The sequence below is a fragment of the Gopherus flavomarginatus genome, chromosome 6, assembly GCF_025201925.1.
Source record: "Gopherus flavomarginatus isolate rGopFla2 chromosome 6, rGopFla2.mat.asm, whole genome shotgun sequence".
NCBI lineage: Eukaryota > Metazoa > Chordata > Testudines > Testudinidae > Gopherus > Gopherus flavomarginatus.
The window spans coordinates 25,682,270-25,706,084 of record NC_066622.1 but is presented as its reverse complement, the minus strand read 5'-3'; the positions used below and the strand labels follow the sequence as shown (position 1 = coordinate 25,706,084).

At 39.9% G+C, this 23,815-nt stretch overlaps 1 protein-coding gene across 1 annotated transcript in view; it reads right to left on the bottom strand.

Annotated features, from left to right (window-relative positions):
- Positions 1-23,815, bottom strand: part of IL17RD (interleukin 17 receptor D) — a 93,062-nt gene that overhangs the window by 8,605 nt on the left and 60,642 nt on the right. The window contains exons 2-11 of the mRNA XM_050958458.1: positions 20,626-20,683; positions 15,059-15,184; positions 11,037-11,155; positions 10,421-10,541; positions 8,606-8,650; positions 8,355-8,506; positions 6,863-6,928; positions 4,953-5,007; positions 3,816-3,926; positions 2,170-2,354 (exon numbers count right to left, since the gene is read on the bottom strand). Of these exons, the coding sequence (XP_050814415.1) occupies positions 2,170-2,354; positions 3,816-3,926; positions 4,953-5,007; positions 6,863-6,928; positions 8,355-8,506; positions 8,606-8,650; positions 10,421-10,541; positions 11,037-11,155; positions 15,059-15,184; positions 20,626-20,683 (1,038 nt within the window). The remainder of the gene's footprint in view (positions 1-2,169; positions 2,355-3,815; positions 3,927-4,952; positions 5,008-6,862; positions 6,929-8,354; positions 8,507-8,605; positions 8,651-10,420; positions 10,542-11,036; positions 11,156-15,058; positions 15,185-20,625; positions 20,684-23,815) is intronic.

Below are 23,815 nucleotides of genomic sequence, written 5' to 3'. Positions count from 1 at the left end.
TAAAGGCAGCACTTAAGTAAGGGTGGCAATCCCATGACCTCCCTACAACAGGTCTGCGGACCACTCCCTCTCCCATTTTGGATCAGGACTCCCATGAATACAACACCGTGACATTTCAGATTTAAACATCTGAAAATATGAAATTTACCAATTTTCAAATCCTATGCCCATGAAATTGACCATGATGGACCCTGAATTTGGTAGGGCCCTACTTATAAAGAACCAAATCTACAAATAATGGTACACGGCCAAACAATTATGTGTTTGCTGGATAGCTGCTTCCAAAGCAGTGGGTAAAAAACACTGCAGTGTTGTGCTTGTGAAGAAGAAACAAACCTGGAAAATTCTGGAAGAGTGGTCCCAAGTGACTGAGCATTTATCTGCCTAGTTAAAGAGGGAAATGAACCCACTCTGAGCACTCCACTGTATGTGCTACATGCAATTCTTAGTTATTGTACACTTGTGTGATTAACATGTTGAATCTGCTGTATATACACATATCTCCCTGTATGATTCTACTATGGTAGCAACAATGTGCATGTCTAAAACCAAATTTTATATATATATATATATATATATATATATATATATATATATATATATATATATATAATATACAGGAAGCTACTGCACAGAATCATGATCTCAAGGATGCATAAGAACTTTGAAGATATGTGGTGAGTCCTGTGTCATTTTACAGCTGGGATATATGTTGCCTTGATAAATGTGGGGGGCAGTTGTCAGTGAGAGACAAGGAATTGTGCTTTTACTATGTGTACTTATAAACAAGGCTTTTTAATTTTAGCATAATTAGGTTAGCATTTTAAACAGCAATAAATTCCATTGCCCCTTTGCTTTACAAGACAATAATCCAATTCTGTAGGCCAAAGATACAGATACCTTCGTTGTCATCTTTTGAACTTTCTTTTTTATATTAAACATGACTGCTACATATTCTATCTTTATCTAGGTCTCATTGTCCTTTGTTTACCAAATATTGAATGACCCTGGAGATGTTATGCAAAAAGCACTTGGCTTTAACTCCATTCCACGCAGCTGTGGTGATGTTGTGCTATCATCACAACTGAAAAAAAGGAATTCAGACAAGCTAAATATAAGACATCTTATTCTGACTGTTTTAAGTCTGAGTAAATTAATAATATAAAAATAAAATAACAGAAGCACAGTAACGAAAACAAGCAATGATTTTAAATAATGTGTTCTGCCACTAGGGGACACACTTGCTATATGACTGAATACTAATATTTGAAGTCATTCATAATACTAACTAGACTTTGATTGGATTAAAGTTTAACAAAAGAAATACATGTTTTCTGTAAACTAATAATTGTTTTGCCTTTTAAAAAGTGAACTATTGGTTACATTTTCTCTCAGGTCTAGAAAACAGCCAGAGAACTTGAACCTAGTCAATCAAATTGTCATTTTGATATTTTTCTGATATAATTTTGAATCAAAGTAAGACAGTTAAAAAAAAAAGATACAGGCGTAGGCCATGTTTTTAAATGCTATTAAAAAAGCTTTTTGATGTTTTCATATAGCATCAAAAGAATGAAAAATTTACTGACTAAGCCATCGAGGATGATAAAGAATTTCAGTTTTTAATCCAAATTAGCAAGGTTTTATTATGTATAATGTGTGTGTTGCACAAATCTTCTTCTGGACAAGACTTCTGATTGATTCAAATGTGCATCACAAGATCACTGCTTCAATACCATGGCATAAGAGGTGCCTTAGAAATACTAAATTCGATTAGATAGATTGTAGAGCTTCTTGTTTCTGTAATCTATAGAAGATATACATTCTGATAACTAGACCAGCATTATGTGTGCATATGCTTCTGGCAGTTAATATATAAAGAGCTATGGCTGACTGAAGGAGAGAATTAGGACTGACACAAATTACGTACAATACTGTGTCTTATGCATTATTTAGTTTGCTTTTTTTCTCTAAATGAAGAAAATTCACATAGGTAAAATTAATGTAGGCAGTTTCCACTAACACTAATAGAAGCTACTCTCTTTAGCAAAGAGAGATTAGAATATCTCTGTCTAGGTGAAATATTTTCCAGGGCTAGGCTATCACAAGTTTTGGGGGCAGTGTTTTGAACAAGGCAATTCCAAACATCAAAAGAAGAAGTGGTTATCTTACCTCACAGCCACAGAAGTCCTGAAGGAAATAAGCGAAGCACTGAATGACGTTTATGTGTTTCTGGCAATCTTTACTGGAATAGCAGATGAACACTTTTGGCCGGGGACGGAGCCTTTCCACATAGAGCGCTGCAGCATATGTAGAAGATTCCGAGCTCTCCTCATCTAAATGGGAATATATATTTTCTAAATTGGAAGGGAAAAAAAAGCAAATGCAAAAATCTTTACTCTATCCAAGATCAAAAATTTTCTTTAACCTTGACAGACTCATTATTCAAGTACATAGTAAAAGGCTCTTCATCCCAAGACATTCATTTTTCCCTCCCTTCTTCCTCTTCTATTTTATCAGCCTGTGAGGTGAAAGATGTTACTGATTGGATAGTTACTGCATGTGCTAAGACTTGTCTAGAAAGGTTTGCTATGTGTACAGAAGAAATTAAACAGTTTCACCTCCACCAACCCTATGAAATTGCCACAGTACTGTTATAGGCATCTCACCTCTTTGTTCAGAAATCAGAAAGTTAAAACATACTTCTCTGTAGAGTTTCCTGCTCAGCAATGCAATGGGCTCCTTTTAAAACAGCGATACTGGTAGGGAAGAGAATGAAACTCCAGGGGGCCTGGTACCGTTCAGAAACATGTGCAATCTCTCTGTGGCATGCCCATATTCTTTAGTGCTCATCTGAGGTTTTGCTGGAGCCATGCTATGATGTCATAAAGGGCCAGAAGGGAAAAGGACTCAGCCCAGATAAATTCTGCCAGCTGTAGAATCCCTCATCCCCAAGATCCAGGGAGATATCGCTGATCTGTGAGGCATGAGGGCTGAAACCCCATCCTCTGTATGGGGGGAAACCCAATCACTCCCTGGAACCGCAGTATTGACTAATTCCTGATAAATAAGTGAGCCAAGTATGGCTTGCGAGCTCCACCCTAGATATAAGGGAGGCAGAGGTGAGCAGAGGTTGCTTGAATCTAAGTTAAAAAGTGTCTGCAGGGAAACCTTATGAATAGTCAAATGTAAGGAGAAGGATTAGGCTGAGATTTAAGGGATTTTGTTGTTATCTGAATTCTGAATAAAGCCAACCAGGAAGGGGGAGTAAGTTTGGACTAATTCTAGTGGGTGCAGATTCATGGCAGACTGGGATTGACACTTGCTTACATGCACGCTTCAGGGTTTTACTTTCCTTCCACTAGGATTCATCAGCTAAATAATTCTGTACTGAAAGAGGAAATAGTCTAAAATATATCATCTTCTGGATCTCTTCACTCTCTGTATATCATCTCCCCTCTACTACTTTCACTAATAGACATTCAAAACAAACAAACAAAAGACAAACCAAATAAGATTTCTCCCCACACAATCCATCTTGTCCTTCTGCTGCACTTTGGAGAGAAGTCATAATGCAGGACATATGACACAATATTTTCCAGGGAAACAAATTAACACCAAACACTGGATTTTAAGACTTTGCTGCAAGTTCCAGCAGATGCAGACGTTTGGGGGTGGGTTCAGGGGTGGGGAGAGTGAAAAGGAAAGCTCTTCTGATAAAGAAATTTGTGTTTTGAATAAATCTATTTTCCTTTCAGATTTGCTCTGACAAGCAAACTCTCCTTCAAATGAAACAACATGCCAAATAAACACCATACCTTGTTGTTTTTTACGGCACATCACTGTGAAAAGCGTTGCAAATGCTGAGATGACAACTAAGGGAACGGTAATGGCAATGGCCCTTATTGGTCCAGCCCACGGGGAATGTACTTTAAAAAATTAAGCAGAATTAGCACTGTGCAAGTAAGTTATGGTATAATTATCTAATCTCATCTTCATATTTGGTACTGACAACCACTGCAGCACAATATCATCAAGTAATTTTCAAATATACAAAATATAAAGCTAAGATCTGAGCGCCTTCCAATAATGCATTAAGTGAGGTGACTAACATCTATTGCATGTGGTTTGTTCCATTCATTCTCTCCCCAAGGAAAGAATTATGTGTGCAGTACAGTTTTGTTTTGATTGGGTTCTGTTTATTTTTTAAATGTACCGCTCTGTATATATGTTAGAGAAGGCAGGTTGAAGAAATGCGCATTGCACTTGGAACGAAGTTGGTGAGGTTTCTGATGGTCCTTGGTGCCTGGGGGAATTTGGTCTGCGGTCTCAAACAGGCCCCAAAGAAAGCTCTGTCTGCTGCACAGATAAGTCTACCCTTATGGTCAAAAGTTCCATAGTGCTTGAGGAGCAAGTTGTCACTCACAGTCTTCATCCCATCATGGGATCTGTGTGATAATCAATTGCAAGGTAACTACTATAGAACTTTATTTAGGGTGTGATTACATTAGTGCTACATTAGGCTGCTTACATATTTGCATTAAATTATTTCCACACTCTGCTTGCAGGCTACTACTTGCATGTGACTAAGATGCAGTCATGACAATTTTTAAACTGATTTTTCACATTAGTGCATATAGCAAAAATTAGTTTCCAGTAAGGATTCTGAGTTCTACAATATTTTGATGTAAAACCACTAACAGTCAAAATCATCTTTATACTTAATTTTATCTTGAACAATTTGCCTTTGCAATTCTTTACAAGCACAAAATGGAAGTAAAAATCACAGATGTATGAAAGAAATATTGTTTTTTGTCAAAAAGATCACAAGACTGCATTTAAAAGCATGGCCAAACAAACCCCATTAGTCCTGTCATTATTATTCTGGCAAATATCTTCAACACAAATTATCACTACTAATGAGTACGTGTTGACTTTAAAAGGAAAATTCTTACCTGGTTTTAGTGCATAGTGCATTGTTTTCCTTGTTGTGTTAGTGTCATCAACCAGCTTTAAAAAAGAAAATTCTCATTTTAAATACTGAAAAAGATACAGAAAAATCATTTTTGCAATGTGAAAAATGCTGCAATTACCCCGAGGACCAGAACTGAAGGAAGCTACCATTACAAATGACCGATGAGAAGTACCTAGAATTAGTCATTTCTCGATAAGATCAGGGATGAGTAGAATACAAATCATATTGCGGTAAAACTGGAATATTATCGTCCAACAAAACCTGCCTATTATAAAAAGGAAACAATCCAACTTAATTGATGTCCAAGACAAAAGGAAAAGGGGGGTAAGAGGGAGGGAGGAGGAATGGGAGTGGGATGTAGGAGTAAAAGTCTCGTGAATAGGCTCTATATTCTTTGAATCCTCTCTATTAATAAAAAGGAGAGATGGTCAAATTTTTTCACAATCAGCAAAAATACACAAAACATTTTCAAGGAAAATTTTCGTAAACATTTTTTGCCTTTTCTTCCTCAACTCAAATAAAAGCACCTAAGAGACTTTTACTCAATGGCTCCAAAGTCCCCAACACCATTATTTTATGTTGCTGGGTAATCAGAATACAGCAGTAACTCAGTCAGCTTTTTGCCATTTGCATCTGAGCAGGCCGTTGCAACTTTTTCTTTTGGATGCAGACCTTTCTACTCTTATCCATGCCTTTGTTACCTCAAGATTAGAATATTAAAAGGTGCTCTACATGGGGCTACACCTCAAAGCCATTGAAGACTGAGTTGTTGCAGAACACAGCAGCTTGCTTACTGAGTAGGGGACTCGCTGGTAGCATATTGTACAAGGTATTCCAGAATCTGCATTGGTTGCTTACTGGTCCCTGGGAAGAGTTTAAGATGTTGGTTATGATCTCTAAAGTCCTAAATGGCCTGGGACCTGCCTGCCTGAGAAGCCAACCACAACAGATCCCCTGACATACTGCAAAGTTGTGGTCAGCAGAGATGCTTGAGCTGGATTCCCCTTGTTTTAAAAGACAGGGAGAAACTGGCAGGACAAGGCATTCCCTGTGAGCAGCACAGGATTCTGCAACCCGCTCCCTTCCCTGGTTTAAAGTAGCCAGACTTCAGGGACTTTCCAGGTATGCTGCAAAAGCCATCTGTCTGACAGGATTTAGCAGAGGATTGAGGGTTTGTTAGTGGAATGATGGCATGGTGGGGTAAGAAGGAGCTTTTTTTTAAGCTGCCTGCCTGAGTGAGCTGGACTGGCTGAGTTGCACTATTTTTCCTTGTCTGAACGTTTGTTTTTTTAATGCTGCCTGGGTAATTTGTTATGTCAAGCCACCTTTGTATAGGAGTTTTCTTTACAGTAGAATCTCAGAATTAAGAACACCTCATTAATGGAGGTTGTTCGGAACTCTGAAATGTTCGTAAGTCTGAACAAAACGTTATGGTTGTTCTTTCAAAAGTTTACAACTGAACATTAGCTTAATACAGCTTTGAAATATTACTATGCAGAAGAAAAAAATCTGCTTTCCTTTTTTTTTACATTTACAATATAACTAAGATGGGTCCAAGTGCCAGAATTCTGAATAGGATTTTGGTTTGGCGCACAGCAGGAGATGCAGCAGTGAGCAGTGCTCGGGAAAGCAGAGAGATTGCAACTGTGCTTGGCTTCTGCAGGAGAGAGGTGCAAGACAGGGAGGCTTTTTGCTCTTTTTCCACTACTGCACAGCCATGCAAGGCCCAAGTATGAGCTGACCTAAAAATGTTAATTTGCCCCACTGAATTCAGTGAGGGTGTACAAGGCTGTAAATTACAGGAGAATATGGCCCACAGTATTTTATTTGCAATTAATTTACTTATCACACTTCTTTAGCTGCATTTAATTAACTTTTCACAAATATTACCTCAATGATGTAATCCCCTGGAGCTATATTCTGAAGAACACAAATTGTGATATCCGTGTTTTGTTCCTGCAAAGAAAAGGAAGGAAATTATTTTACAAGTAGTTAGTTCACATGCTTTACAACGCTAATGGAAAACGCATTTACAGCTAATGTTATTGAGTTGAAATGTCACATTTCCACTATGTACACAGGCACCTTCCATCAAACAAAATCCAATTCAATACTGATAAAGAAATACAAACCTCTCTACTCAAATATCCCAGGACTAGAATCTCCAGCCACCAAAGGCCTATGAAAGTTTGAGATAACAAGTAAGTTTTACATTATACCCTGAAGCTCCTTAATCTCAGGCTCTGGTGGACTGAACAATCTGCCACCTGCCATGGAGTATTTAACTCAACAAAATGAAAATGAAAAACACTCCCTGAGCGACATAAGGTACGTCAACAGAAGCGCCAGTGTAGACAGTGCTATGTTGGCAGGAGAGCTTCTCCTGCCAACGTAGCTACCCACCACTGGTGGAGGTGGTTTTATTATGTCAACAGAACAGGGCTCTCCCGTTGACATACAGTGGCTACACAAGCGGTGCAGCTGCATTGGTACAGCTGTGCTGCTGTAAGCTCCCTAGTGTAGACCAGCTCTAAATTATAGTTACTAGCAGTACCAGTAGGAAAGATGAAACATTATCCAAATGTATGGAGTTGTTGTGTTCAGCAAAATAAACCCATATTATTGCCACCAGTCTATGGTACACACTTCCCGTAAAGCGCTGACCTTTATTATTTTATTTTTGGTTAACTCTGATTTTAGCACTTAGGTTTCTCACCAGAACTCTAAAGGGCATAGCTCACTGTATTTTTTTAATTTTGCCCTCATACATTCCTTTCTCCGTAAGCTTCCAGCACAGTCAGACTTATTTTCTAACAATATTAGAAGCTATTTACTAAACATGGCATTATTTTTGAACATCCAAACTTTTCCCATTTCATGTGAATTGCTTAAGACAAGACCCACCCTGGGTTTGGATGGGCATTGTACTGGGCCCACAGAGACCACTAGCTGTAATTTTCCCACCCACCACTGCCATCTCATCCTTTTTTTTAAACATGAAGGTAAGTTTAACTAAATGCTCAAAAAAAGGACTATGTTGGAGAGTTATTTCAGATGGACAAAATTTAAGGAGTTGAAATTTTGTTCAGAGGGAGCATATGAAAAGAGGAAAATATTAATTATAATTATAAATAAAAATACAATTAAAACTACTAATGAGAGTGTAGCCCCTATGGGGCAAGGACAATATCTTGTGATGTATTTATACAGCACCTAGCACAATGCGGCCCCAATCCTGGTTTGGGCCTTTGTTTACTACCAAAATAGAAATAATATAAAAGTCCTTTACATTCTTTAAACATGTGAAAAGCTACGGTCATCTAGAATTTTTAACGGTTACCACAAATCATTAAAACAACAGTCACGAAACCCAGTAACGTACTTGTCTGCAGGTCTTTTGTTTAAAGGATCCTTCATCCTTAAGTTTGTAGTGAAGATAGTAATATTTAAAGCCAAAGTTGTGAGGTGCATGATCAAAAGACACTTGCATGTTAAAACCTTGCTGGGTAATATTCAGATTCCTGGGCTTCCAGACTGTCAGAGGAGAGATATTTATGGATTAGAACATTACTATTTCATGAACAATGATATTTTTGTAACACGAATGAATGGAAAATACTATATTTTACTTACAAGGTTTGCAGGCAAGGTTTTCTGGCTGTAGCAACAATTCACATGCTACAAACACATACACAAAAGGAATATTAATAATAAAGATTAGGTTTTCCAACTGCTATACTCCATAAATAGGAAGAGGGGAGGGAAGAAGGCAGAAAAATGCAAGCTATTTCATCATTTTTGTTTATCCAGCGCTTCTCCAAATAGTACAGAATGAACAGATTTTGCCGTATTTAGCAAGCTCAGCATCCTTGTCATTGCTCAAATCACTCTCCACCTCTACACACAAAAAAAAGCCTACTCAGTTTGTTTGAAATAATGTTACTTATTGAAATAAGCAATATGTGAGTAAAGGTGACAAAAGCTAACTTATAACAGACACATTTATGTGACTATATTGAAAATGTTACTTTATTCAGCATCACCACCAGAGTGGTCTGGAAATACCAAATCAATTCAGAAAAATTATTTACTCTAAACTATCTTTAGAACATTTTAGAGAGAAGAAAATCCCGAAGAGTGGAGGTTCTTAGCCGGGGGGGGAATTGATTGCCAACATTTTAAAAAACAGTGTACCTAAAGTTATGTGCCTGTGCCCATATATAGGCACCTAAGGCTTGTCCTCATAGGGAAAATGGATCATCATGGCTATTCTAGAATAGCTATTTTGGAATAACTCCCTATGTGTACATTCTATTCCAGAATAAAAACGACTTGATTCTGGAATAATAAATAATGGTAGATTTAGGAGTCTATCTTTAGGAATCCATTTTAAAATCTTGACCTTGAGACAAACGGCCTTGGAAGATTGTGGAAGCGTCTTCACTACGGGTGTTCAAAAGGAGGCTAGATAGCCATCTGTCTTGGATGGTTTTGACACAACAAATCCTGCATCTTGGCCAGGGGTTAGACTAGATGACCCTTGCGGTCCCTTCTAACCCTATGATTCTATGGTCTGTGTAAGCTTTCCCATACTGTCCTGCCATTGACACTATTCATTAAGAAGGAAGATGTACTTCAGTTTCCACAGGAACATAATTGCCAGGCTAGATCAGACCCATGTCTATCTAATCCAGTATTTTGCCTTCAACAGTGGACAACACCAAATGGTTCAGGGGAAAATGCAAGAAACCCCACAGTAGGCAGATGTGGAGTAATCTGCTGTCCATGGTGACCACCCCCAGGCCTCTGCTACACAAAGACTATTACTTTTCCCAATTTCTCTGTAGTGGTTAGTGGTGCTGGAAAAATATTTATAATGGGGGTGTTGAGAGCCATTGAACCAAGCTGTAAATCCTGTATATAATGGAAACCACTTCAAGCTAGGAGGTGCTGCAGCACCCCTACTTCAAGCACCTATGGTAGTGGTTTTATAATTTGAAGTTTTGTCCACTACAGACCAATCTGTGGTCTGTAAACTAATTTCATTTAAGACTCTGCCTGGATGTGAACCTCAGTCCTAAGATCACAGCAGGTGCTTCCTCTCCTCAGCCACCCATTCCCTTAAACTCTGCCTCTTCTGTTTTCCTGGCTGAGGCCAGATCTACAATAGGAAATTAGGTCAGTATAACTACATCGCTCAGAGGTGTGAAAAATCCACCCCCCTGAGAGACGCAGAAAAACCAACCTAACCCCTGCTGTAGACAGCATTAGGTCAATGGGAGAATTCTTCTGTCAACCTAGCTACCGCCTCTTGGGGAGGTGGAGAACCTACACTAATGGAAGAAGCATGCAACGCCACGACAGCATTTTAAGCGTAGACAAGTCCTAAGGAAAGAAAAAAAAAGGAGGAGGGGTAAGGAGGGAGAAGATAATATGTATGATACTTACGTCGGGTTCTGAAGAAAAATGGGTGGTAATTACTTTCATTTTTAATGGAAGGAAAAGGAACAATCTTTACAAAATAATCAGTTTCAAATTTCAGATTCAAAAAAGGCTGAGATTCCATTCCCTAAAAACATAAATATAAATAAAGAGATTTTGATATACTCTTAAGTCATCTGCCATGTCTGTTTAAGAGTATATTGTTTTAAAACAAGCCCACAATTCTGCTGGACATGAACAAAAATTAAGTGCTTTAGGGCTCCTATGGCCTCATCCCTCTCTTGCCACCTGTGCACTGCCATGCAGGGAGCTGTGTAGAGATGGGTTCTGCACTGCTAAAGGGATGCACATCTGCTGCCCAGTTCCTCAAAATAACATCCTGTCATTGCAGTGAAGTTGCTGGTTCCACCAACAAGGGAGCCTCAGCAGACAGGGAGTGAGGGCTAGATTTGCCCTAAATTGAAAATATTATAACTAAAAATGTTTAATTATTTAGCAAGCAATTTGCTGGCTAGTAAGCAGCACATTTTTTTTTAAAGTTTAATAAAACATAAATGTCTCTTTCAAGCCCACATGCAGGATCAAACCAATAATGAATTTTTCCCTAAAGCATATCACTTACAGTTCTTTTAAAATCAGAGTTGAGCTGCTTTGGGTCTTTTAAAACCATTTGCTGACACTGTCTTCCCTCTGATTTTAATTCCTCAAGTATTACTCGAAATCCTTTCAGGAATTCAATCCCTGCAGACATTTAATTAAAATCCAGATGAATATTTCAAAAACACATTTCACTGTGTGTGATGCAGTTTTAAAGCACTACACTTATTAAAAAATAATGCCTAACCACCATTTCTATCCCTCCTGTATAAGATGTTTGTCAGCTGGATGCTAATAATAATTCTTCCTTTCTCTCAACATTTTTCTCATTTGTCTATCTAGAATTTAAGTTCCTCTGCCGAGACCGTCACTCTATATCTGTACAGTGCTTAGCTCAATGGGGGCTTCTCTCCAATTGGTCCTTTGGGTTTTACCATACTACAAACAAATAAAATAATCATCATCAGCTTTGGTAATACACTGTATTTGTTCAATGTTGCCACTGTTAGCAGTAAACAATTTTGTAACATTTTTGTTCACAAAGAATGGAAACACTGCATCCATTTTGTTTTCCAGTCATTTATGAGACCACTGGACTACAGTGGCTGGATGCAATAGTTATGATTTTTTTTTAGTTTAATATTGCAGAACAGCAGAAGAATTATCTTAAGTAGAATTATTCCTTAACTATAGTTATGTAAAAGTGAGACTGAAACTACACCCATTTTGCTCAAGAGACTCACACAATGGACTCTCAGCAAAATGTTGTGACATTGCTTGCTAATGTTCTCACCATGGTATTGCACTAGGACAGTACACTGAGTCATGATGACGCAAATGTCACAATGCTAGAGTTGTGCTTCGATAATGCTGTGGATCAGATGTCAAAGTTGCTGCCCAGTTCTTCAAGCCCCACTACCATCACCACTGAGCTATCGACTCACAAGTTTTCTATTCTATGTCAGAGTATAATGTTTACCAAAGATACCACTGCAGTTAACATAAGATAAAGATTACATAAACCAAAGTGGATTAATGCCACTTAACGCTATATGGTTATCTAGATTTGTGTTTTCATGAGCCTCTTCTATTTCTCCAGTTTTAAAAAATGTTTTATAATCTTGTAGAACAGAGAGAGCCATGACCTACCCAATGTGTTCTTAATATTAAGTGGAACAAAAGCATTGTTTGCGCTAACATGCAGACCATGAAAGAGAAGTGTCCATCTCCCGGTCACCTGAGACCTTTCAACTGCAGTTCTGTACTGATACTTTCAAAGGATTAACCTCTAATCATTACAAGAGAGAATACTAAGTTTTGAATCCCCTGGAGATTTGATTTATCCAATCTGCAGCGATAGATTACCAAATTCACTAACATTATGCTACTGAAAGCATTAGGTATCATCCACATTCTCTCTTAATATCCAATAACAAACTTAATCACTATTTTCTGTTACAAATTTAGCTGTTATAAAATGTGATTATGCAAACATTATTTACAAATGGACCAAATGTGACAGAGAAGCTCTAGGAAATTTTTCTTCTCTTTCTAGAACATTTTCAGGGGACTTAAGCATTATAATCATTCAGTGTGGTATATATGCTCTATATAGGTTTGTACTACAGCAGTGCTATTTAAGGGCCCAATACAACTCCAAGTGCAGTCTTTCTATTGACTTTAATGGGACTCTGATCAGGCCCTATGATCCTAGAGTTAAGACTATGTCCATGTATACACAGCCATGACTTTATTCTGGGATTTGTAAATACCAGAATTTGTCTTTAGGACTCTAAATCAAAGGCCCTCAAACTGTGGGGCATGCCCCCGGAGGAAGTTTGGGGGTGTGTGGCTGGGGCCCAGGCCAGCCACCATGGGGGACAGGGAGGGAGGGAGCACCACCCAGCTCTGCTCCTGGCCCCACGTGCAGGACTCCACTCCTGGCCCTGTGCCTGGGGTCTTGGCTGCCGGCCCCATGCCCACACCCAACTGTGGCCCCAGCATTGCCCCCTCCCGGAGCTGTGGTCCCCTCTCCCAGCCCTGGCTCCTGGGGCTGGAGAGCATGAACAGGGGTGCAAGGTAAAAAGTTTGGGGACCACTGCTTTACATAAAGAAAACAAATATTCAACTTTTCAAGAGATTGGTTGTTTTTAAATTGTACATGTTCAGGAATAGAAGTTTAAGTGTTCTGAATGCTTTGTACTCAGTTTGCAAAATCTTTATCCATAATGAAGAGTGCATTTCTTGTAAAAGAAAAGAGTGTTAAGTGGCTGAGACTAAACTGTAGCATTGCATACGTGGAGTAATTACTGTCCTAACATTTTGACATAGCCCTGGTCTACACTGGAAAACAAAGTCAGCTTAACTATGTCGCTCGGGGATGTGAAAAATCCACACCTCTGAGTGGTATAGTTAAGCTGACGAGTGTAGACAGCGCTAGGTCAACAGAAGAATTTTTCTGTCCACCTAGCTACCATCTTTCAGGGAGGTGGATTACCTATGGTGATGGGAGAACCCCTCACATTGCCATAGGTGGTGTCTACACTGAAGCCCTGCAGAAGTGAAGCTGTGCCACTGTGGCATTTCAAGTGTAAACAAATCCATACATATTTATATTAACACTGCAGTAATTTATTATATGGACAAAATACCAAATACCTATTCACTCTACAGAACTAAGTTACACCAAAAGGAACTGTAGTTCATTTTTTTCTATATAAAATCTATAAATAATTATTTATGTTATTACTCCAATCTGCATTTAGGGTCTAGTCCTTAAGTAGATAAACAGCTTCAGCTCTAAATGTTTAAAATTGTGAGAAATAAACTTTTTCTAGTAGTGACAATATGAGGCAGTATAGACTAGTAAATGCAAAGAAATTCAAAGTTGAGACTCTGATGGAAGAGCAGAGGGATAATTTTTCATTGTGTATATATCAACCTTCATATTTTTTAAACTATGATTGTTTAAAAGGTACAGAACGGTTTTTAATGCTATGCTTTGTGTGTTGGAGAGTGAGAATATTTAAAAAAAATAAAACTGTAGCCTTTTTGTTTCCTGAATACAGATTCCAATAAAATATATGCTTCTGTGTATAATGAAGTTACTTTGATCAGGCCTTAATTAGTATGAGAGGAAAGGACAAGTTATTTTAAATTAATATAATTATTGAGAGATTGCTACAAAAGATATGATGATTTAAACCAGACATGGGAAAACTACGGCCCACGGGCCAGATGCCCAGCCCCTGAGCTCCCGGCTGGGAAGCCTTGTCCCCGGCCCCTCCTGAGCTCCCGGCTGGGAAGCCTTGTCCCCGGCCCCTCTCCCGCTGTCACCCTTCCCCTGCAGCAAGCCATCATGTGGGACACGCTCTGGCCCACCACTCCCACTGGGCAGCATGGGGAGCGGAGCTGGCTTTGGCTGGCTGTCACGGCTGCGAGTTCCTGCTGCTGGTAAGGGGAGCAGGGGGGGAGGGGGTTTGGGTAAGGGAGCGGGGGTTCTGAGGGGGCAGTCAGGAACCAGGAGAGTTGAGAGTGGGAGTCCCAGGGGGGCCAGTCAGGGGGTGGGGATGTGGAAAGGGGTTGGGAGGGCACTCAGGGGACAGGGAGCATGGGGGGTTTGATAAGGGAGTGGGATCCCAGGGTGCAGTTAGGGGCGAGGGGTCCCAGGAGGGGATAGTCAGTGGATGAGGAGCAGAGGGCGGTTGGATAGCGGCTGGGAGTCCCGGGGGGGGGAGGGGGTGTTGGCAGGCAGGGGTGTGGCTAGGGGTCGGGGCAGTCAGGGGACAGGGAGCAGGGGGGTTGGATAGGGGGTGAGGGTCTTGGGAGAGGGCAGTCAGGGGACAAGTGGGGAGGGGTTGGATGGGTTGGGAGTTCTGAGGAGAGCAGTCAGGGGGTGGGAAGTGGGAGGGGGTGGGGGCCAGGCTGTTTGGGGAGGCACAGCCTTCCCTACCTGGCCTTCCATACAGTTGTGCAACCCCAATGTGGCCCTTGGGCCAAAAAGTTTGCTCACCCCTGATTTAAACTATTTTGATCTCTAATACTTACCAAGCACATTTGCTGTCCAAATTATTGTCACTGCAACTTGTTCAGAACATGCATACTGGCTGATTGTTATATTTTGCACATCTCCAATCATGTGTTTTCCCAATGAATTCAAATAAGGAGTGCAATCTAAAACAGTGAGAAACAAATCACTTAAATAAAACATACAAATTGTCTTGTGCAGGACCAAATATTTCACAAAAAGACACAGGACAAAATCTTGTTCATGCTAGTAGTGCCAATAATGCTATTCATGTGAGCAAAGTGAGCAAGATTCAGTTTATTCCTTAACATTTTTTGAAAAATAATCAAACTTAAAAATAGGTACTTCAAATACCTCAATTATTGTATTGTTATATCTACTGCATATTAAGTCTACAATGGGGCTTTAGTGACAGGATAACTGAAAACAATGCAGGCACTGTAATCCCCGTTTGGGTGAATGTACTACTAAACCATTCCAGGAGATCAAACTTTAATTTATTAATTTACATAAAGCAGCCTCGTTTCATTTTCTTTTTTCATTATTGTTTTTATGTGCAGTTATTAATATCAATCCCACTACTTCTCAGTTATCCAGATACCAGGCCTACAGATGGCTTGCTCTCACCACCTCAGACGAAGAGAGACAGACAGAGAACAGCTTAGTTTCACAAAATGAGATTCTATAACACTGGTAGTTAAACCACAAAATAAATCACACCTTACTGATTCCTTAACACACCAAATATTTTGGTCATCTGGTAATAATACCACATACAGTACAGAGGAACCGGATGGCTCCAGAGGGCAGGACACCTACAATGGAGGCTGCAGTTTCCAAAGGGAAGCAAAATTCTTTACTCCCCAGTACAGCAAGAGCACAAGAAAAGGGGTTTGTTTGTTTTTTTAAATTTTTTCAAATCTTCTTCCTTGTCCCCTCTACATATTCTCCTAAAACATCACATACACGCAGACTGCAAATGATGGATTCTAGACAACATTAACTACAATTACTTTCACCAGGTCTGCAATAACGTCCTTGGACCTAGTCCATGTTGTCCAAACAGCTCAGCAAGTTGTACCACCATGGCACCATGTACCACAGGAATATCAGTACAAAAGACAAACTTCTGAAGATCCCAACAGACACTGTTCTCACTAGCTACCAAGGCCTCAGTCCAGATACATAACACTGTCTGCTAACTTACCATAGTGCAGCTCATCTTCTGAAATAAAGATACAGATTGATTCCAGTCCATAAAGCAGACTTGGCCATAGCAGCATTCACTCACTAAATCCATCTCCCCTCACCTCTGTTGTGAAGACCTTTATTCTCCAATCTATTCAACAACCACACAGCTCCAATACCCCATTTAGCTGCCACAAGGGCCCACTGAGAACTCTAATGTTGATAAATCTCATTATTTTATTGTGAGTTTCACGATGTTATTAAAGCCTCAGGTCCTGGAATCATATGATTATGTGAGATCTCAGTTTTCATTTAAAACAAAAAAGTTTACATAGTTGCTGAGAAAAGCCTGAGAATGTGAACCATAAATACTTGAAAATCAGAAGTCAAATAAAACTATTCCAAAGTTTATTTTTAACCTCTCATGATGTTTAGGCCAATCTCATTAAATTTTTGTGTGTGTGTGTGAGAGAGATCATGTTTTCTGAATGCTTGGATCTGGTAATACCTTCACTGTGTGTGGGTGGCATAGTACTATAATTCTCTACTTGCAAAATCTACTAAATTTACAACAACAAAAAAATGTTAGATGGATGTTCTAAGTGTATAGTGCCAAATTTTAATAATCAGTTATTCAAAATCTCATGCTAGGTACTAGACTGTACTATGCTTGCAAATGAAGTTGACTGATATTATCAAGCCAGTGCAGAAAATAAAAATTTAAATCAAATACACTCTCTTGAAAACTACAAATGAAAAATTATTAATCACACAAACTGAATCTTTGAAATGGGCTTTTTACCATAAATGACAAAGTGAGCCGTCTGGCTCCTTTAGGTAACTGTTGAACAATTTGGAACAATATATTTTGTACTATATTAAGTTTTATGAAAATTGAGCAATTAGTCCTCAGTTATTATAAGTGGAATTTGTTGCTAAAAGTAAACTGAGTGACAGCATGAATTTCCTCTTAGGAGAATAGAAATACCTCTTTCAATGGAAAGTCTGGAGTAACAGCTTCTTGCAAGGTCTGGATCCAATTAACAGCCTTGCCTAAGATTTTGGATCCTAGTTACTGAATTGCTATGTTGAAATAACAATTTGCCAAAATGCAATATAGCACAAAATGTCTCAGGGTTCAATGCGAGTTCCTGATTTAAAATGTTTAAAAAGAACAGCAGTGAAGAATTTGCAGGCTTTACAGGGAGACATTTCTTCTGTTAAATCCAAGTTAAATACGAAACTGGATAAACATTTATTTTCTCACTTTGAACAAATTATTTAACACCTACTATGAAATGTCTTAACCCAGGGACAGGCTATGCAATAAAATAAATTCCTTTTAAATCAGAGCCAGGTCGCCAAATTTTTTCTTTCTGTTGTCTCTTCTTTATCAATCTATATTTCTATATTACATAAAATCTTCAGCCTTGGTATAAGGGACCTCCTTGCAGTACTGCCAAACTTAAATAATCCCCTTAGGCAGGGAGTTTGAAGCAGCATTTTAAATTAACATTTGTCATTGGTTAACCCCAGCTCCTGATGCAAGAATTAATGGTTAAAAACATGACAGTTATTAGGATTTAAACAGGCTCCACTGTGTGAACCTACAAGGGGATATCACTGTTCTGATTGCTATTTCCTGCTTTTCTTTATTTAGGTAAGAAATTATTACTCTCTTCTAATGACCATTTATTCCATATAGGATTTGATAGGCATAAATTATGCTAGCGTTCTTTACATACTAATGTGAGGTTAGACATAGAACAGGAATTCACAAGAAAGGATTTAGATTTCAGAAATTATCATATAAACAGAGGGCTCATATGAAATTGTGACCCAGGATAAACTTAGGCCATGTCTACATCTAAAATTTTGCAGCGCTGGTTGTTACAGCTGTATTAGTACAGCTGTATAGGGCCAGCGCTGCAGAGTGGCCACACTTACAGCAACCAGCGCTGCAAGTGGTGTTAGATGTGGCCACACTGCAGCGCTGTTGGGCGGCTTCAAGGGAGGTTCGGGGAACGCGAGAGCAAACCGCGGCGAAGCTGGTCTCCTTTCCCGGTTTGCTCTCGCGTTCCCCGAACCCCGAGCAAGCAGGTCTCCTTCCCTGCGGTTTGCTGGGTGGTTCCGGGAACGCGAGAGCAAACCGGGAAAGGAGACCAGCTTCGCCGCGGTTTGCTCTCGCGTTCCCCGAACCCCGAGCAAGCAGGTCTCCTTCCCTGAGGTTTGCTGGGTGGTTCCGGGAACGCGAGAGCAAACCGGGAAAGGAGACCAGCTTCGCCGCGGTTTGCTCTCTCGTTCCCCGAACCCCGAGCAAGCAGGTCTCCTTCCCTGCGGTTTGCTGGGTGGTTCTGGGAACGCGAGAGCAAACCGGGAAAGGAGACCAGCTTCGCCGCGGTTTGCTCTCTCGTTCCCCGAACAAGCAGGTCTCCTTCCCTGCGGTTTGCTGGGTGGTTCTGGGAACGCGAGAGCAAACCCGGGAAAGGAGACCAGCTTCGCCGCGGTTTGCTCTCGCGTTCCCCGAACAAGCAGGTCTCCTTCCCTGCGGTTTGCAGGGTGGTTCCGGGAACGCGAGAGCAAACCGCGGCGAAGCTGGTCTCCTTTCCCGGTTTGCTCTCGCGTTCCCGGAACCACCCAGCAAACCTCAGGGAAGGAGACCTGCTTGCTCGGGGTTCGGGGAACGCGAGAGCAAACCGCGGCGAAGCTGGTCTCCTTTCCCGGTTTGCTCTCGCGTTCCCGGAACCACCCAGCAAACCGCAGGGAAGGAGACCTGCTTGCTCGGGGTTCGGGGAACGCGAGAGCAAACCGGGGAAGGAGACCAGCTTGATTACCAGAGGCTTCCTCAGGTATGCTGGGATACCTGCTTATTCCACGGAGGTCAAGAAAAGCGCTGGTAAGTGTCTATATTTGATTACCAGCGCTGGATCACCAGCGCTGGATCCTCTACACCCGAGACAAAACGGGAGTACGGCCAGCGCTGCAAACAGGGAGTTGCAGCGCTGGTGGTGCCCTGCAGATGTGTACACCTCCTAAGTTGCAGCGCTGTAACTCCCTCACCAGCGCTGCAACTTTCTGATGTAGACAAGCCCTAAGATACATCAGAATGAAACAAAAGGATTTCCTTCAGTGTTTCCAGTAAGTATACTAGGTTTTAATACATACGGACTTTACTCCAACTCCAGCAACCAGTCAGTGATATAATTGTAAAGGTGCACACTCCACACGTAGACAAGGAAAGCTGTTATTTGCTCTGATGCAATTCATTTTAGCTCCACTGCTGCAGAATCGGGGCTTTTCTAGTCTACACGTTAAGTTTACACTGGTGCAGCTATACTGGTGGCAGGCCACTGATTGCCAAAACAGGGTAAATTCCCAATGCAGATATGGCCCTTGTATACCCAACAGATATCTGAGTATGAGTTAGCATATCCTGAGCCACGATATGCAAGTCAGATTGTAGTTCATGAGAGAACAAACTAAAACGCCGATATTTAACATTAATCATTGGAAAGAAACCTATTTCTAGTATATTTCCTTTACATGAGGACAAATTAAATTTATTTTCTAGTTAAATAAACACAACTCCATTTACCCCCAAAATTTAGATTTCAGAAAAATAAGCTTCTGCAAAGCTAAAAACAAACACATTTTTTTCTCATGAATTTAGAAGCTGGGAATGGGTGACAGAGGATGGATCACTTGATGATTACCTATTCTGTTCATTCCCTCTGGGGTACCTGGCTTTGGCCACTGTCGGAAGACAGGATACTGGGCTAGATGGACCTTTGGTCTGACCCAATATGGCTGTTCTTATGCTCTTAAGTGAATGAAACACACGAAGGATAGAAACTATACTAGATTTTTAAACTTTTTCAGTATTAAATAATCTACATTGTTATTACTAGTATATGTAAGGAAAACCTTTTAAAACCATATAAACCTTACAATTTCCTTTTAAAATCAACCCTAGCTAATTTTAGAGTGTAAATATATCTTCCTTTTAAAGAGACCAAAGAAAAATTAAGTGATGTAAAACTCGGCATAATGGAATCCTGCTTTACATGGCATAAATTTTGGTAAGTATGAGTGAAGTGACTGCCTATTTTTGGCAGCTGCTGCCTCCTGTATGGAGGTTTACTTTTGAATGACAGACATTGGATGGGCTCAGAATGCATAACAGACAGTAGAAATGTGAGGAAGATTATTATTTAGTAAAAATATCTCACCAAAAGCATTTTTCAATCATCTTTGTTTACATAAACCTGCAGTCCACAACTTACAAGAATTGCGAGAATTATTTTTTTTAAAAAGTCATGTTGGTATATAAGAGTAAGAGTTGGGCTTTTTGTTTTTGAGAGAAGTTGAGATTTTTATCTGTTGCAGCTGATTAACTTACTGTCATATTTAAAGGTGATATTAAGCATTCCACCGTTCTTGCTGACTGGTGGCAGCACCTACAGAGAAACAACAACAAAAATATAGTGAATAAAAATGACTTTGCTTTGAGTTTACGCAAACATTTTAATTTTAGGTGTTTCAATTTGGCATCACACACAAAAAGAAAAGTCTCACATGGAACTCCATGGTGAGTTACATTGTCTTCAACCTGTCAGACAGGCAATGTGAACACAACCAATGCAAGAACAGATTGCAGCATTCCTGAAATTCTATATTCTCTCCTGCCAGTAGCTTTCAAAAACACAGGCATCAAATCACAAATAAACAAATTTCAACACCAAGGAAAAATCTGCAGTTTTAAGGAGGATGACCTGATCAGTATATCTGAATAATAAAAAATTATTATTACGTTTTTTTTGTTGGAAGGTACTGGTGTCCCCAAATCCATTATTCTGAACTGACTGGACCTGTATAGATATACTCCATCAGCCCAGGGATTGGAAAGTCAAAAAGTGACTCAAACTTATCTTTAGAGAGGAAATAAAATGTGACTGAAAGCAGCATCTAATAAGGCTCAAAACCACTAAGCTACAAGCTGTCAAACAAACGTACAGGGGCAAGAAAATGCCAGTCTCTTCTGAGGCTGAGCCCATTTCCTCAGACCTAATGACAAGGAAGCCTGAACAACTAAAAAGAAAAAATGTCATTCCTAAATATAAAGGGAAATACAGAAGAGCACCAGGGCATTGCACAGAAGAGTGATCATGGCACCTTAGTTCTGTTTTCTTAGTGAAAGCAACTTCCAGGACAGAAATCAAAACCACAAAAGAGAAATTCCCCATTGTGCTAATCAACTGAGGGTGAGTACGTGCATGAAGGGCAAGATGGATTTTGTCCATCTGCTTGACCATCAGGCACATATGGTCAAGTTTTCAGCATGTTCGGAATTTGCCTGCAGATAAATCAGACTGCCTTTTTAAAATGTTTAACTCTATTCAGTGCTTATGAAAGGTGCTGGAGTCATACCTACAGAGATCAAAGTATAACCAAAGAACAGGTATAATAGGATAGCAGGAGGCCCCGGGAGTAGCTCCCTCTCTCCCCCCATGGCCCCAGGGCTAGGAGGAATTCTGTGCCCTTGACAATTATTGGGGGTGCCGTGTCCTTGTTTGCCCCTCCTTGTGCACAACCTTGTGTTCACTGAAGGTAGGACAAGGAGCAAGCAGATTAATCTGCAGCAAGGAAGAGTTAGGCTACATATTAGGAAAAACGTTCCAACTATAAGGATAGTTAAGCACTGGAAAAGGTTACCCAGTGAGGATGTGGAATCTCCGTCATTGGAAGGTTTCTAATAACAGGTTATATAAACACATGGGATGGTCTAGGTATACTTGGTCCTGCCTCAGCACAAGGGGATCGAATAGATGACCTCTCAAGGTCTCTTCCCGCCCTATATTTCTGTGATTTTATGTTTAGCCTTAACATAGGTTTTTGTGCCTGACATCAGAATTGTGTAGATTTCATACTTGTAAGTGTGTTACAGATTTAAGAGTGATTTATCGTTTTCATTATCTGTTTATATTACAGTAACATCTTATTTGCTTATACTACAGTAACACCTAGAGGCTACAATCAATACTGAGGGTCCATCATGCTATGCTCTGTACAAACACATATTAAGAGGAAGTCTTCGCCAAAAAGAGCATATACTCTTAGGCCACGTCCAGACTAGGAATTAAAATCGATTTTAGATACGCAACTTCAGCTACGAGAATAACGTAGCTGAAGTCGAATTTCTAAAATCGAGGTACTCACCAGTCTGGACGGCGCGGCATCGATGTCCGCGGCTCTCCGCGTCGATTCCGGAACTCCGTTCGGATTGATGGAGTTCCGGAATCGATGTAAGCGCGCTCGGGGATCGATACACCGCGTCCAGACTAGACGCGATATATCGATCCCCGAGCAATCGATTTTAACCCGCCGATGCCGCGGGTTAGTCTGGACGAGGGCTTATTAGACAAGAAAAACAGAGCAGAAAGATCATTTAAATTCTCCGTTCTTTATTGGTTGGTTGTCTAAAATCAACAAACATTTAGCAAGGTTGCCAACTGGAGCAACTCCAGTTGGAACAGGTTTTGTATCCTAAAACATTTCTGCTAGAGGAACAACTTGTAAATATACAGTAAAGTACATTAGATACCAATTTTTAAAATGCAAGACTCTACAGTTTCTCATTCTGTTTCAGAGTGTGTTATATTTCAACAGAAATCATGTTTACTTTTATGCTTGAGACACCTATAACTGTTCATAAAAATGTTTTAAGACTTAATAATTGCCTTTAGGCTATGTTCCCGGTTAGCCATCTGTACTCCTAACACAGGAACTATTCCTTCAGCAAATTGCTGCTTTAATTATTGAGTTAACAATTGTACAGATTAACCTTCAAATTCACTGCCTTTTTGCCTAGGATGTTGCGCTTTGGCTTTAGATATGGCAGCTAAAAATCAGCTTTTACTTTCAAATATTAATGTTTTTCCCACAAGTAGTACAAATGATTGTTACATTTGTCTCTGGATATTTGAGAGCTGGATTACATTTTATGGGATAACTCTATCTGCATACAAATATAAATTTAAAGTATCCCCCAAAACAACTGAGGGAAGGTTCAAAGTTATGGGGCCTGATCCTACTATTGCTAAAGACAACAAGAATTTTGCCACTGATTTCAATGGGAGCAGCCCCATGTGTTATCATATATGTCACAGTAGCTATTTAATCCAAGATTACAAAATTGAGTTGCAATATAATACATTGACGTTGTTCACATTATATGATTATTTCTGTGCGTGGTAAATGACTGCAAAAGGTGCAAAGCAGTGGAGAAGCAGGCTCTATGGTATCTATAGGGAGTCTATATGGACACACACACCTATGTATACATATGTATTTATAAATTATATATAGAACATATCATATATTCATGATCATGCACCTGCAGTAGTATGTTATCTGTGTCTTTACGCAGTGGGCTTACATGCAACATTAAAGGAGCACTTTCAAACAGCACTAAACTTTGACTTATTTGAATATGGTATAATCTGGTTCAGGGATAGGGAAAGATCTTACAGATTCTGAACAAACATTTAAGAAACTCACCTTTGTATTGCAAAGGAGCTAGTGGAATAAGG